The sequence below is a fragment of the Diabrotica virgifera genome, chromosome 4 (genome assembly GCF_917563875.1).
Source record: "Diabrotica virgifera virgifera chromosome 4, PGI_DIABVI_V3a".
Taxonomy (NCBI): domain Eukaryota; kingdom Metazoa; phylum Arthropoda; class Insecta; order Coleoptera; family Chrysomelidae; genus Diabrotica; species Diabrotica virgifera.
Window position 1 is genome coordinate 175,906,986 of NC_065446.1, and position 14,750 is coordinate 175,921,735.

At 34.8% G+C, this 14,750-nt stretch overlaps 1 protein-coding gene across 14 annotated transcripts in view; it reads left to right on the forward strand.

Moving 5' to 3' along the window:
• Positions 1–14,750, forward strand: part of LOC126883257 (serine/threonine-protein phosphatase 2A 56 kDa regulatory subunit gamma isoform) — a 244,275-nt gene that overhangs the window by 191,630 nt on the left and 37,895 nt on the right. For all 14 annotated transcript variants that reach the window (XM_050648562.1, XM_050648564.1, XM_050648559.1 and 11 more), the window contains 2 exons: positions 5,761–6,022; positions 7,805–8,095. In XM_050648562.1, the coding sequence (XP_050504519.1) occupies positions 5,761–6,022; positions 7,805–8,095 (553 nt within the window). The remainder of the gene's footprint in view (positions 1–5,760; positions 6,023–7,804; positions 8,096–14,750) is intronic.

Consider the following 14,750-nt stretch of genomic DNA (forward strand, 5'->3'; position numbering starts at 1 on the left):
CTTTTTCGGTCGGTCTACTTTTCATTTATGACTGTATCTCTTATTATTCCTCTGATTCCTTCTCTCCATTATAATGCTGGTCTTCCTCCCATTCTTTTATTCCATGGAACATAGTTTAAGACTTGTTTTGTCCATCGTTCGTGTTTCATTCGCATTACCATAAAAGCTTTTTGGATTCTATTGTATCTACGGTATTGTAAATCCTTGACCGACGCAAAAAATCAATGATAATTAAATAACAGTAATGATATTTAAGTGGGGAATTAACATTTTTAGAAGTGTTACACCCAGAAGGAATCATTTTAACTTAATTTTTTGGCAGCACAATGACTATATTTAAAGCATACTATGATAACAATAGAGAGTTATTGCCACCGGCAAATAAAGGATCCTTTATTACAGGATACTTTAATAAAGGACACATACAGGACGGGTCTAAAAGAGTGGTATTGCAAACGCAGTTAAGGAATCTTTTATTTTGACAAATGACATGAAATATTTTTGTAAATATAAAAATAACCTATAACATTCCATTTGTTGATAAAAGTTAAAATAAGATAATTGAAAAGAGTAAAACGTTAAATTTAATTATTTTATCATTTAAAGATGTTTAGACAGCAACTTATATCCCATAATACTCATCGTTCAATAATATGGAAGTGCAATTGGAAATACCTACTATTTTAGGAGTTTTTAAATACTTTTGGATTATGGGTATATAAAATGGGGAATTTCTGCAGAATATATTATTAGGGAATAGTGGATATCCAGTCCTCAACTACAACTAGCTATGACACCATTGCAGAACATTCAGACAGAAGTTGTGTTTTATAATCAATCACAAACCCCTTCAAGAATTGTTATTGAAAGAACATTTGGTATTTTGAAGAGATTTCCCATTTTAACATATGTAATGAGATGCAAGTTACCTTTTGTTCAAAGAATAATATCAGCTTGTTCAGTTTTACATAATATTGCAGTAGATAATAGAGAAAACGTTGAAATACTGGCAAATGAGTGTGCTATTGACATTGATATAGAAGCTGTGGCAGTACATTTTCAACCAGGAGCTAATCTAATGCAACTAAATTGTGTGTGTGTTTGTTTAAAAATATTGTTCGACATTTAAAGCTAGCTTAAACTAATTTTATTTTTATTGGACTGCAGTTTGTTAATAAACTTATAAATAAATATAAATATTATATTGGGGACTGATTTTAAGTATTTTATGATCATTAGCAGGTTTTAAATAATAAATTTATAAATATATACATGCTATTGGCGTTTGATCTTTTATCGTTTAAAATATGTTCATTGTTCATTAAGATCCATTATGGCCCTCTCTTTTCACCTCTGGATAACTAGTTATCAGGAAGTTTATCTGACAAGATACTAATAGATATCTGGCAGAGAAAATCTTCCCGTTAACTAGTTATCCGGAGCTGAAAAGACAGATACTAAGGATACTGTTATATAAACTTCGCAATAATTAGTTATCTGGAAATGAAAAGACCTCTAATATCTAATCTGTCAAATAAACTTCCCCATAGACAAAAATATAATAGAAGAATTAAGCTTTATGGTGGTTTCTTATTAATTTTTTTGGCAGTGTTTAAATAAACAAACACTGATGGCATGAAATGGATAACGAATCACGAATAAGGAGGTTCTAGGAGGAATGAAGAAAGAATTGGAGATTGTGTTTACCATTAAACGCATAAAACTGCAGTATCTGGGACACATATGAGAAATCAGCACCGTTACTCCCTGCTGCAGTACATATTGCAAGGTACAGTCAAAGGTAAGAGAAGACCCAGTAGACAGAGAATATCAATGGAACTGTTTCGAATTGCAGCTAGCAAGGTTATGATTGCTAATATGATTTCCAACATTCGAAACGGATAGGAACCAAAAGAAGAAGATGGCATGAAAATGAAAGTGTATTAATACTTTTGATTAAAAACTTTATAGATTCTAATCTGTAAAAGACTAAATTTTCAAAAATAAATAAGTACTTAAACCTTTATTTTATTTTGTTAACCTAACCTGTGATATATCTGTTGAACTCTATTTTGAATCTAGAATTTTAACAAATCCTAACCATCTTTAAAATTTATTGAAATTACCTCATATCTATAATAAATATTTATTTCTATACAAAAATGTAAAATATATTGAGTTTAAATGAGTTAATGATAATCTATGTCTGATCATTGTAATTAATAACACTTTTTATTTACATAATATTCCTTTTTACAACTTTTTGTAATCACTCAAGCTTCAATAAAATGTTCTTTTTTATATTCCTTTGGGTCAAAACATCAATAATCTATATCTGAGAATATTACTTAGAGTTCTTTTTAATAAATAAAACCCAACATACAACTTTAATGATGAAAGTTAATCAAATATCAATCCCACAATAAAATTATCAATCAAAAGAAACGACAAGATAAATTCAAAATACAAGTGAAGTTAGACTTTTCTTCACATTTTTGACACGTTATGTCAAAATAAAGGAACTTTTATTAAAAGAAGGGTGTCCTCGAATTTTCCTTAAATACAGGTATTTTATTAAAGGACAAAAATAAAAGACACAATACTTCGCATGCTTATATGTCAAAATAAAGAATCTTTTATTACAGGCCGACTAAAAAGACGTTGGCAATAACTCTCTAATATCAATGTTTTATCTTTTATAGTTTTTGTAAAAATAAAGTTTTATCTTTAAATTTTTTTGTGAAAAGACCAATTTATGAAGACCGGTTGGTACAGAAATTTTTAGTTATTATTCCTCAGTCTAATTGTATTCAGTGCAAGAATATGCCTTGAGTTCGAAGACACCAAAATTACCAACATTTTAGCGATTTTGATAGGGGTAGAATTATTACCTATAGAGATATGGGTTTGTCGTATCGCGAAATTGGTCGTAGTGTTAATTGTACGGCAATGTCAATTATGCGAGTGTGTCGTGTGTGGACAAACAAAGGTGGATGAATACGAAGAAGACCAACTGGTCAACCGAGGCGTACCACAGGGCGTCAAGATAGGCCCTTTAGACTCCTGGCTCGGCGAGACCGTTTTATTTTTTAAACAAAAAAATAATTGTCGAAACTATTGATATTGTTATTGACAAATTAGTTTTACTTTATAATAATTGCCTTACTGAGGGGATTTTCCCTGATGTACTAAAAGTAACAAAAGTGTTGCCACTATTCAAAAAAGGGTCTTTAGATGAAATTGGAAATTACCGTCCCATCTCTATCATTCCCATTTTCGGTAAAATTTTTGAAAGCATTCTTAATACTCGTTTGATAGAATATCTAGATAAACACAAAATACTTCACTGTAACCAATATGGCTTTAGAAAAAAGTGCAGCACTACACAAGCTATACAGAAAGTTGTGAAAGATATAGTCGACGGCATGGAGGAAGGTCATTTCGTGTCTTTGACATTGTGTGATTTATCCAAAGCTTTTGACTGTGTTTCGCATAAATTAATGTTGGAAAAAATGCATAAATATGGTATAAGGGGAACCACTCTCAATCTATTTCGATCTTATTTAACAAATAGAAAACAGGCAGTTTTTCTTAATAATAGCTATTCTGATTTGAACACGGTCGAATACGGGGTTCCTCAAGGTTCAATACTAGGACCCACTTTGTTTCTTATTTATCTGAACGATCTATTTCACTACACTTTTCCCATAAAATGTGTGTGCTTTGCAGATGATAACACTCTCATAAATACTGACATTAATCATCATAATTTGAAAATTAAAATAGATAGTGATACTCAGAAAGCAAAAAACTGGTTTTTGCATAATGGTCTGAAGCTAAATGAAGACAAAAATCAGAATTTGATGTTTAGTTCTGACCGGAAGTATGTCTTAGGAAATAGTGTTAAACTCTTAGGAATTTTCCTAGATGATAATTTGGACTGGAGTGCTCATACAGACTACTTAAGTTCTAAACTTGCTACAACTATATTTTTGATACGCAACTTACTTTTTATGATCCCTAAAAGTACCCTTAAAATGATCTACTTTGCACTGTTCCATAGCCATTTAAAGTACGGAATAACTGTTTGGGGTGGCTCTTGTCACGCAGACAGAATTTTTAAGTTACAAAAGAAGGTAATGAGGATACTTGCAGGAGCAGAGTATAGGGAACACTGTAAACCTTTATTTCAGAAGTTAGGTATTATGTCACTATCTTCACTCTATATATATGAGACGTTGATTGAAATTCATTCCAACAAAAGTAAGTTTAACATAAACTCCAACTTCCATGATCACCATACAAGATCGAGCGATGCTATTAGAGCACAACGTTTTAGGTTGACGAAAAGTATAAAAAACTCAACTGATGTTAGTTTGTACAATTTTTTGCCAGATGAAGTAAAAAGTCTTCATTTACAGTCGTTTAAAAATAAAATAAAATCACACTTTTTAAAGCATTGTTTTTACACAAAGACAGAGTACTTAGGTACCGCTTATAATACATTATAATAAGTACACTAGTTTGGTCAGGGTTTTTTTGCCGATTATGACGATATTTCATGTTTTTAAGTTTATTTCATGTCTTTACGTTTTTACATAGTGTGTTAAATTGTTTAAATTTGTTAGTACCTGTTTGTATATATCTGTTCATTATAATTTATAATATTTATCTTTTAAATTTTGTCAAAATTTTATAATGTAGGTACGTACTCTTTTGACTTGTCAAAAACAAAAGAAATTTTGTATATTTGATGAAATAAATTCTATTCTATTCTATTCTATTCTACTACGCTTCAAATCGCTGACCAAGGGTTTGGAGCAGAAGGTAGACTTGTTACTACACGTACCCTATACAGTGTCATTCGAGCCTTTGGGACTGGTTTCATTCCGCCCACGACGAGTGTTTCCTTGCACTGCGGACCACTGTCATCAACGTTTAAATTGGTGCAGAGAACGACAGCATTGGGTGTCAGAATGGCATAATACAGCATTCAGCGATTAATCGTGATTTTGTTTAAGCATGCATGATAGTCGTAAGATGATAAGACGCCGCCGTGGAGAGCGACGAGATATCAGGTTTGCTGTTAAGAGGCATCTACACAGGACAATTGGAGTAATGGTTTGGGGGGTTATTGCTTATGGTAGCCGATTACCACTTTTGTTTATTCAAGGCAATATGACAGATGCGCGTTATGTTGATGACATCTTACAAACCACTTTACTGCCTTATCTAGACGGCCGTCGAAACGCATTTTTTCAGAAAGACAATGCGCATCCCCATATTGCTCATCGAACTATGGACTTCCTCCAAGAAGCTAACGTTAATTTTTTGCCATGGCTACCCCGTTCACTGCGTTTAAATCCTATCGAACATGTGTGGGATATGATGGGGAGGAGACTGTCCACTTTGCACCATCCTCCACAGACTCTGGCACAGTTAATCCATGAAATTCAAGTTGCTTGGAACGAGGTGCCACAAGCGGACATCTAACATCTCATTTTGTCAATGCCTAGACGTGCACAGGAGTGTATTCAGCTAGGGGGTCGCCAAAGACATTACTAATTTTTTTTTACTATCTGTCAACAAAAAGTCTTGCAAATGTTATCGTTTCATTCTTGATGAAAATGTACCATGTTGCCAAAAAATTAAGTTCAAGAAATGATTCCTTCTGGGTGTAACACTTCTAATGTCACTGAGTATATTTTAATTAGTATGAAAGTAATTGGATATTTATGTATTTTTTTTGTTTATTTTTAGATACATAGACCAAAAATTCGTATTACAACTATTAGATCTATTCGATTCAGAGGATCCCAGGGAGAGAGATTTACTTAAGACTACATTACATAGGATATATGGCAAATTTCTTGGCCTTAGAGCATTCATCAGGAAGCAAATCAGTAACGTGTTTTATAGGTTTATTTATGAAACCGAACACCATAATGGAATTGCTGAGTTATTAGAAATCTTAGGTTCCATCATTAACGGATTTGCATTGCCTTTAAAAGATGAACATAAGGTAAATACCTATATCTCTCACTGAATTTTAACGGGAAAAGTTACAAGAAAAATTATATTGGGGATAATTATTCATCATCAAGCATTACAGTCCCTACAGTGACTCTTTTCCATTTCTTCCTGTCCTTGCACTGAAATTTTCTGTCTTTAACATTCATTTCTCTTATATCTTCTTCTATAGGGTGGCCGGAAAGTCCCTTTACACTAAAAATAATAATGTTTCATCACCGCACCAACGTTTGTTGGTATTCCTGCCCATGCGCAGCATCAAGATCACCTGTTTGGTCACGCATACAGACAACAATAGTTGAGATTGAAATGTAATGGCGGACACAAGTGAGTATACAATTGAGAAGCGTTTGGTCGTTGCAGTGTGGATAGACGAACGTCGTCATAACAATAAACAATGGTCGATATTTTGGTTTTCAAAAACCATCAGCATCCAGACCAACTTTGCTCTCGTGGGAGAAGAAGGTTTTTTCATCGGGAACCGTTCTCGATGCACCAAGAAGTGGAAGACCAAGCACTCGAAAACATGTGCTGGATTCCATTGAACGTTCATTGATAAAGTCGACGCGGAAACGCTCTGCAGAGTTTGGTATTGCACTGTCAACAACGCAAGATAACACGCGAAAGGATTAACAAGTGAAGCCTTCTTTATTTTCACAAGATGGCGCCTCATCCCATTTTGCTCTCGCTATTCGCAATCACCGGAATGAAATTTGACCGGACCGATGGATTGGGCGAGGTTCTTCAATTCCTTGGTCTTCAAAAAGTCTAAGAATTGACAACGCCGAACAATGTACTGTGGGGTTTCATTAAAGGGGAGATTATAAAACACAGATATGTTTCAAATGAGGACTTGCAAAACAGAGTTCGCCAAGATTTTACGTCTTCGTAACTCCGGACATGCTGGGATGGATGAGCATACGAACAAGGCGTCGCACCAAGTTGTGTTGCGATAATGGAGGTATGCACACCGAGATTTTAGATACATAAATAAGTAATAAATAACTTACGTACAAAATTGTGTTATTATTTTTTCCCTTTGTAGTGGAACAACAGCAATTCATTGATGTAAAGGGACTTTCCGGCCACCCTATACATTATCCAGCCATCTTTTTCTAGGCCTTCCTCTACATCTGGGCCATAGTGCTGTTCAGTTAGTTATCCTTCTCGACATACTGAGTGTGGGCGTCTCTGTATGTTTCTTCTCTTACTAAGCGAAGAGATTTTATGTATCTGACTATATAGTCTGGGAGATAGTGTCAAATTTTTGCGGTGATTTTGGCACGGATTCTATGAATTTATTTTGGTTGTTAGTACTTGTTTAATAACGAAAATGTCTGTCAGCTGGCGCGACTCCAAAATAATGTTGAAAAAAATCCGTTGTCAAAATACAAAATAATGTTGAAAATAGTTGATTATAAAAATGCCACAAGGAAATAGCTTCAGAGCAACATCTACTTTCATATTATTTTTTCTTGCCTAAAACACCCGACTTGGGCTATAAAAAAAAAATATTTTATATTTTGACAACGGCTTCCGATTTGGACGTCGAAACGTTAATAATAAAATCATTTTTTTAGTAAAATTGTGGCTTATTTCCCATTAAAAATAGGTAATTGGTTGTTACTTCTTATATGTCACACACCCAGCTCATGAGTGGACCCATTTTCAAGATACTTTATTTGACATTTCGAATTAATTTGACAGTATTTTTATTATTTTTGTTTAATTTAAATTAAAGTTAGATGTTATAACGTTTTTTATCGTGTTTTAGCTCTTTCTATTAAGGGCTTTGATGCCTTTACATAAAGTCAAAAGTTTATCAGTATACCATCCACAATTGGCCTACTGTGTAGTCCAATTCTTAGAAAAGGATGCTTCTCTTACTCAGTCAGTTATTCAAAGTTTACTTAAGTATTGGCCAAAGACGCACAGTCCCAAGGAGGTGATGTTCCTTAACGAACTTGAAGAAATACTCGATGTGATAGAACCCGCGGAATTTCAAAAGGTCATGGTACCATTATTTCGCCAGTTAGCCAAGTGTGTTAGCTCGCCGCATTTTCAGGTACGTTATTTTTAAGCAATATCTATAAATTTATCATTTATGAAGTAATAATTATGCATAGTTATGCGTTTAGAAAATAAAGATATATAATTTGGTTCGTGAAAGTAAAATAAGTTGTTTATTCCTACTACACTCAGATTCAAAAAAACGCAACTGAGAAAACATTGGTCAAATTCAAAGTATTTCAGTTTTTTTATTTTTAGCCCTATTTTGATGATTTTTTAGCGCACTTGTAAAAATTTATAAATTTTAATTTGGTCGTTGATTATAAACTACCCTAAATTTTAATTTGGTCATTGGTATAGTGAGTTTTTTAATAAAATTTTGTATTTGACTTATTATACGGGGTTAACCGAAAGGTGGTTTTTATCTTAATTTCAAACATCCTGTGGAATAATTCCGAAAGCGTATTTTCGTAAAACCTTGTGAAATGACTTTGCCACCCACAATTTACGACTTTTCCTATTATTACCATTATCTTTTGTATTAATTTGTAATACAACGATGTGGGCTTTGATGACTGATATCGAAGGAATGTCATATCGACATCCCAGAAGCACTGTATTTAAATATTGATTAAAAGCAACGACATGATCTTGGTTTTAATGAACAATGATAACAATAACAAAACATAAAAAAATAACTTAAGTGTAACTTAACCTAAGTAGCAAATAACAAAGAAAAACTACTAAAATGTAACTTAATACTTTGTATTGCCTCCCCTAGCCTATATAACATTCCTCTTCTAGAGTCAAGCGAAGTTCGTTAATTGAGGCTGGTGCGACTTCGCGACCTCTAATATTTCTACTAAGCATGTCTCAAACGTGCTCTATTGGGTTCAGATCTGGCGAACACGCTGGCCAGTTCATTTTATTAATTCCAACTTCCTCAAAATATTGCGTGACATACATTGCAGAGTGGGGTCGCGAATTATCTTGCATCAATAGAAAATCATCGCTAAAATTTCCTCAATATATCGGTGTGCAATCAACGAACCCTCAATAAATACCAATTCAGTGTGCGCCTCTCGGGATATTCCTGCCCGTACCATCACCGAACCCCCTCCATGGCTAATGCGGGGACTGAAAGCGCACTTGTAACAAAAAGAAGAAAACTTCTGTTGGAGTGAAAGTAAAAAGATATACTCCAACAGAAGTAAGAAAGAAAAAAAAAGACTTGGTAACTAAATAGTTGTAGCTGAAAAGAACTGGTATAAAAATGAAGAGAGAGAGTGGGGTGTGTAGAAAGGGTGAAGTGACTTCTACGTTGAGAAGCCGAAGTAAGAAAAATAAAAAAAATACTACTTTAGTGCAGTAGTACTGAAGAAAGGGGAATTAGAAGGGATAGAAGTAGAAGTGGGAAGAGACAGAGGCAAACTGAATAGAGTTGGCTAGCTATAGATGCAAGAGAGCAACTTGACACTCAAGGATGGATACGGCTCGTTTGCATGCCTGTCGAAGAACAGTAGCTCTATATAGATAGTAATGATGACTAAAAGATGAAATAATAAAATAAGAATAATGTACTGAAACTGAATGAAGATGGATAATGACTAAAAACGAACAAAATAAATAAAACTAACTAATCATGGGCGCCATGAAAATGATCTTCGATCATTTTCCCAGGTATCTTACACTGCTGTCAAATATTAAATAAGTATATTAAATCTGTAATAATGAACATAAAGGAGTAATAAAATAATTGATATACAAAATAAAGAAATATTTATTAAAAATAACTACTAGATTTTTGACAATCTCTGAGTTACACAAAGTGTATATCATGTGACTCTAAAATGACATAAGTTATACAGAAGTTAAGTTAAACCTGATATATCATATAACAACAGTCCTGCTATATGTATGTACAAAAGATATACCTCTTACTTACATATAGGGTACAAAATTACATAAGTCTTCTACCAAATGGTTATAGTACGCCTGCTACGTACAACCAAATGAAACCGATGAATATTAAAAGTAATATAAATAAATAGGCCCAAGCCTCACTAAGGGAAAATACAATAATGAAGGAAGCAAGTTAAATATACAATTGACTAAAGTAGAAATGAAGTTGAGATAAATACCGACGATGACCTAAATTATCCGAACAAATGAAATAAAGCGAATAACAGTAAAATATTTGGGAAACAAGCTAGTAATATTAAAAAATAAATTTACCCGAATTACCTAAACCAATATCAAAGCAATAATAAAGCATTAAAAACCTAATTTTCTCTAGGCTTATTCCTATGCACAAGAAGTTACCGTAGATACAAAGTTTGGGAACCAAATAATCTAATATACAAATATGTCAAAAAAAACCAGAGGTAACCTAAATCTGAAAAAAAAACAGTGTATTTAACAGATAGTCTGAAATATAAAAAAACCAATAGTTACTACAACACCTCACTAAATGTTCCCAAACGAGGTTGCGGTTGCATCCTAGAAAATGATGCACCAGGATGGTGCGACCCCATGACTCCTGTAGGCCCAGGTGCCAAGACGAAAATTGAGCTGGAACGCTCCCATAGCTTGTTCCCAAATCGACATACTCCCATGATGACTTGACTGTGGCTGTAGTGGTTTCTCTAGGTGGTCAAATAAGGTCTATGACTTCATGGTAGGGTTTCTCCCAAATGGCTAAAAACATTCCCAGTTTTATTTCCCATTTTAAACATTAGCAAAAAGTAAAGGGAAGAAGAAATAATTGAGGAAACTTTTTAGAAGCATTAACATAGAAAAACCGATCATTAAGATGGAACAAAAACTAATCTCAGGTAACCTTGAACTGTTTTGAGTGTGAATACATGGACAAATGACATTGAAATGATTTATTTGAGGAAATATCTGTAAAAATATATTGAATTTATAAAATATTGGATGTCGAATAATTTAAAACCTACAGAGAAATGGTAATTATTTTCAATATTAATTTGAGGACTTCAAAAATGTTTGGTTATGTAAAACCAAAAACCACATTAATATAAAAGATCGATATAAAGATAATATAAAGATCGAAATAATCTACATCCTTCCCTTAATAGATTGACTAAGAAAGTTTAAAAATGAACCAAGTATATCTAATGTTCCATAACAAAAACCAAGGCTATACATAAAAAAATTATTATGAAAAAGTAGATCTCACCGAATGATTCCTATTTATACTCCAACAGGAGTTGTCACCCACATGTCTCCTCACTCCAGACAATCCCTGGTGGTAACTTTTTACTTTACGTTAAATTTCTTATGTGATAAAATAAGTTGGAGGAAATCATCCGCCATTCTATATGGTATATCTATTCGACACCACAGCTCACAGTCAAGTAAAGAACGAGAGGCGTTTCTCCGCCAAGGTAAACGTCAAATTCTCTCAGAACCCGAATAATTCTCGATAGGTGAAGTACGTTCCATCACCGAGGTATGACGTCACCTCAGTGGTCCTATACGAGAATTTAAATGAGAGACCGAGGGAAAATAATAATAATTATTAAAGAGCTACTTTCGTAACGTGACCGTTACACACTCCGCAAATCTCTCTCCAGTTCGACGTCATACTCGTTCTCTCCCATCTGATGAGTGGAGACAGTATCTCGACTCATCCGTAAAAAGAACATTACTCCATTGTCCTAAATTCCAATGTAAATGTTCCCTGGAAAATTGAAGACCTTGGGACCAGAAGGGGGCAAGCCACAATTTCGTCAAAAATGAGTTAAAGTAGAAATCGCACATTTTAAGACCATATTAATGTCCCAAACAGAAAATTTCAGCAGTTTTCTCATAGATGGTGCCGCTGTAGTTAAGTCCCGTTGTGTCACCATTACTTTATATTGTAACAGAAGGAGACAAGCCACAGTAGTAATCGACATGGCGGCGGAACATTCCCGTGCATGTAAACGGAAAATAGACTTTCCTGAGTTTGATTCTGAACAGAGTGACCAAGATCCGTTGTTAAATAAAAGCGAAGATGACAAAGACTATACAGTATCAGGAAGTAGCAGCGATTGGGAAAATATAAACTCAGGAACAGTAAGTTTATTTACTGTGTGGCTTGTCCCCTTATGTTATATTTTTCGAACCTAAAAATATTAATATTGTTCTAAAGGTTGTTTGTGGCTTATACCTTTTTAGTAAAATACCTACTTCATTATAGGGAAATGAATAGGTTTATACCCCACAGACTTCTCGAGTTTCCTTGCCAACTCTAGAAAAGGAGGCGCCTTCTAGATGGAGACACAAGGATCCTAACGACATAAAAAATTAAGCGCAGGACTGAAAAAAATCTAGTTTACGAATATGTATATAAATACAAAAGGGAAGAAAATAGAACCAAAAAAATTAGGTGCACCTTGCGGTTGCAAAAAACAGTGTAGGCAGAAATTGGTGCTTGCCAACAGATTCTACCAGATACTGAGAATAATGAACCATTGGAAGACACAGAACATTTGGACGACTTTTCAGATATTGAAATATTGACAACTGAATTATTTTATTGTTGCATTTTATGTTCATATTTTAGAATATATTTTTTTATACAAAAGGGGATAAGCCTCATATTTTTTCAAAAAATGTTCAAAAACTCAAGAACCGTTAAATAAACATATGTGTTACTTTTATTGTGTATTTAATATCATATTTCCAAACGATTATGGGCTTTGGATTATTATGCTTTGGATTATGGGCTTTGGATTATGGCTAAAGGATTTGAAAATAAGTTTAAAATGATTTTTTCTCCAAAATATTGTTTGGTGGCATGCCCCCTTCTGGTCCCAAGGTCTTCAATTGTAGTCTAGCCACTCTATGCCGTGGAAGTAATTTGGACCCAGTTGCTGGTCTGCAACTTTGCAAACCAAATTCATGTAATCTTCGACGAACTGTAAATACACTTACGTTATTGCCTCGAACCTGTTGAAGCTGATTTCTTGTTTGCACCGCTGTTAAATGACGATCCCGCAAAGCTCGTATAAAACGATCATCTAAAGCAGTAGTTTTGCGCTTTCTGCCACTTTCCGCTTTACGCTTGTTTGTTCCAGTTCGTATAAAACGTTCCACTACCATTTGGATGGTAGAGCGATGAGTGTGTAGTACTCTAGCCACATATTCATAATTTCGCCCATATTCAACCAGAGCAACGGCTTGCGCACAATCTTCGACACTAAGAACCATGATCAATCATAGGTAAACAAAATGTAAGTGTCAATATGACATAATGACAACAGTCACCACAGCCACGTATTACAAAATAACTCCAAAATAATCATAATTTAAAAAGTCCTAAATTGTGGGTGGCAAATTCATTTGGCTCGAAAAAATGAACCAAGGCATATTTTGACATGAAACAAAAAATACAATGCTTAGGAGACATGGTTGCAACCGAAAAATAAGGTTGCAAAATTTACGAAAATTCTCAAAGGGAATTATTTTACAGGATGTTTAAAAGTTAGGATAAAAAACCACCTTTCGATTAAGTCAAATACAAAATTTTATTAAAAAACTCACTATAGCAACTTAAAATTTACAAATTTTTACACAGTGTGCTAAAAAATATCAAAATAGGGCTAAAAATAAAAAACTGAAATACTTTGAATTTGACCAAAATTTTCTCCGTTGCGTTTTTTTGCATGTGAGTGTATTAACAATTGTTTGTAATTTACTCTACTCTGACAGCCAAGTAGCGCTAGGGGCTTTGGAAGCGTCCTAGGTCAGCTCTAAGCTGGTTCTTGAGTGCAAGAGAGCGCTGGATGAGGTTGCTCTGACCAACAGGGTTAGCTTCGTATGGGTACTCCACAGGTGTGGAGGGGAACAAACGACCTGACGCCCTGGCAAGACGGGACTCATCTATTCTGCCTGTGAGATCCGAACCTGCGGTTGGGTTGCCCTTTAGTACCGATCGCGGTAATCTCAAGGAGATATTTCTGCGGAGGTTCCAGCACTCCTGGGCCAGCTGTGGAGGTTTGAGACTAGGTTAAACATTGTGGGGCCACACAAGAATTTCACAGCCCAACTTCTTCTTGACCGTAGAAGGTGCTCCATTATGCTCAGTATGCTCACCGGCCACTGTAGACTCCGGCGACACCTTCATCTGCTGGGATTGGCGGATGGCACACTCGGTGCCATCTATGTGATGAGGAGGAGGAAACTTCCTTACATGTCCTAGACGTGCCCGGCATTGGCCTATTAGAGGTGGCAGATCCTGGGATTGGCCTTTATGCAGCCGAGTCGGATGAGGTAGTTGCCTTTAAAGGAACTTGTGGCTTTCTGTGAGGCCTAAGGTTACTGCACGATTAGACGTTCGGGGCAGCAGGGGGAGCTCAGATTTGCAGCCCCTGCTGATTCTGACAGACATGGGAGCCCGGTGCAGCCTGGACCCCAGAAACGCGGAAGACCAGGTTCTTATGGACCTGGTCTGTATGTGGTTCACCGCCGCCATCTTGAATTTAAAGAAGAACCGTTATTGATCAATATCTTTTCACATTTTCAGCTTTCACATTTTCGACAAAAGCGGTAAGAACTGAATTGCAAATGCGATTTCCTATTGTATACTAAATATACAGTATATGTAGTATACTAAAGTATACTAAATGTAATGTTGCACATTACATTTAGTATACTTTGGATAGCAATACATATACATATAGTTTATAGCACCCGAAAGG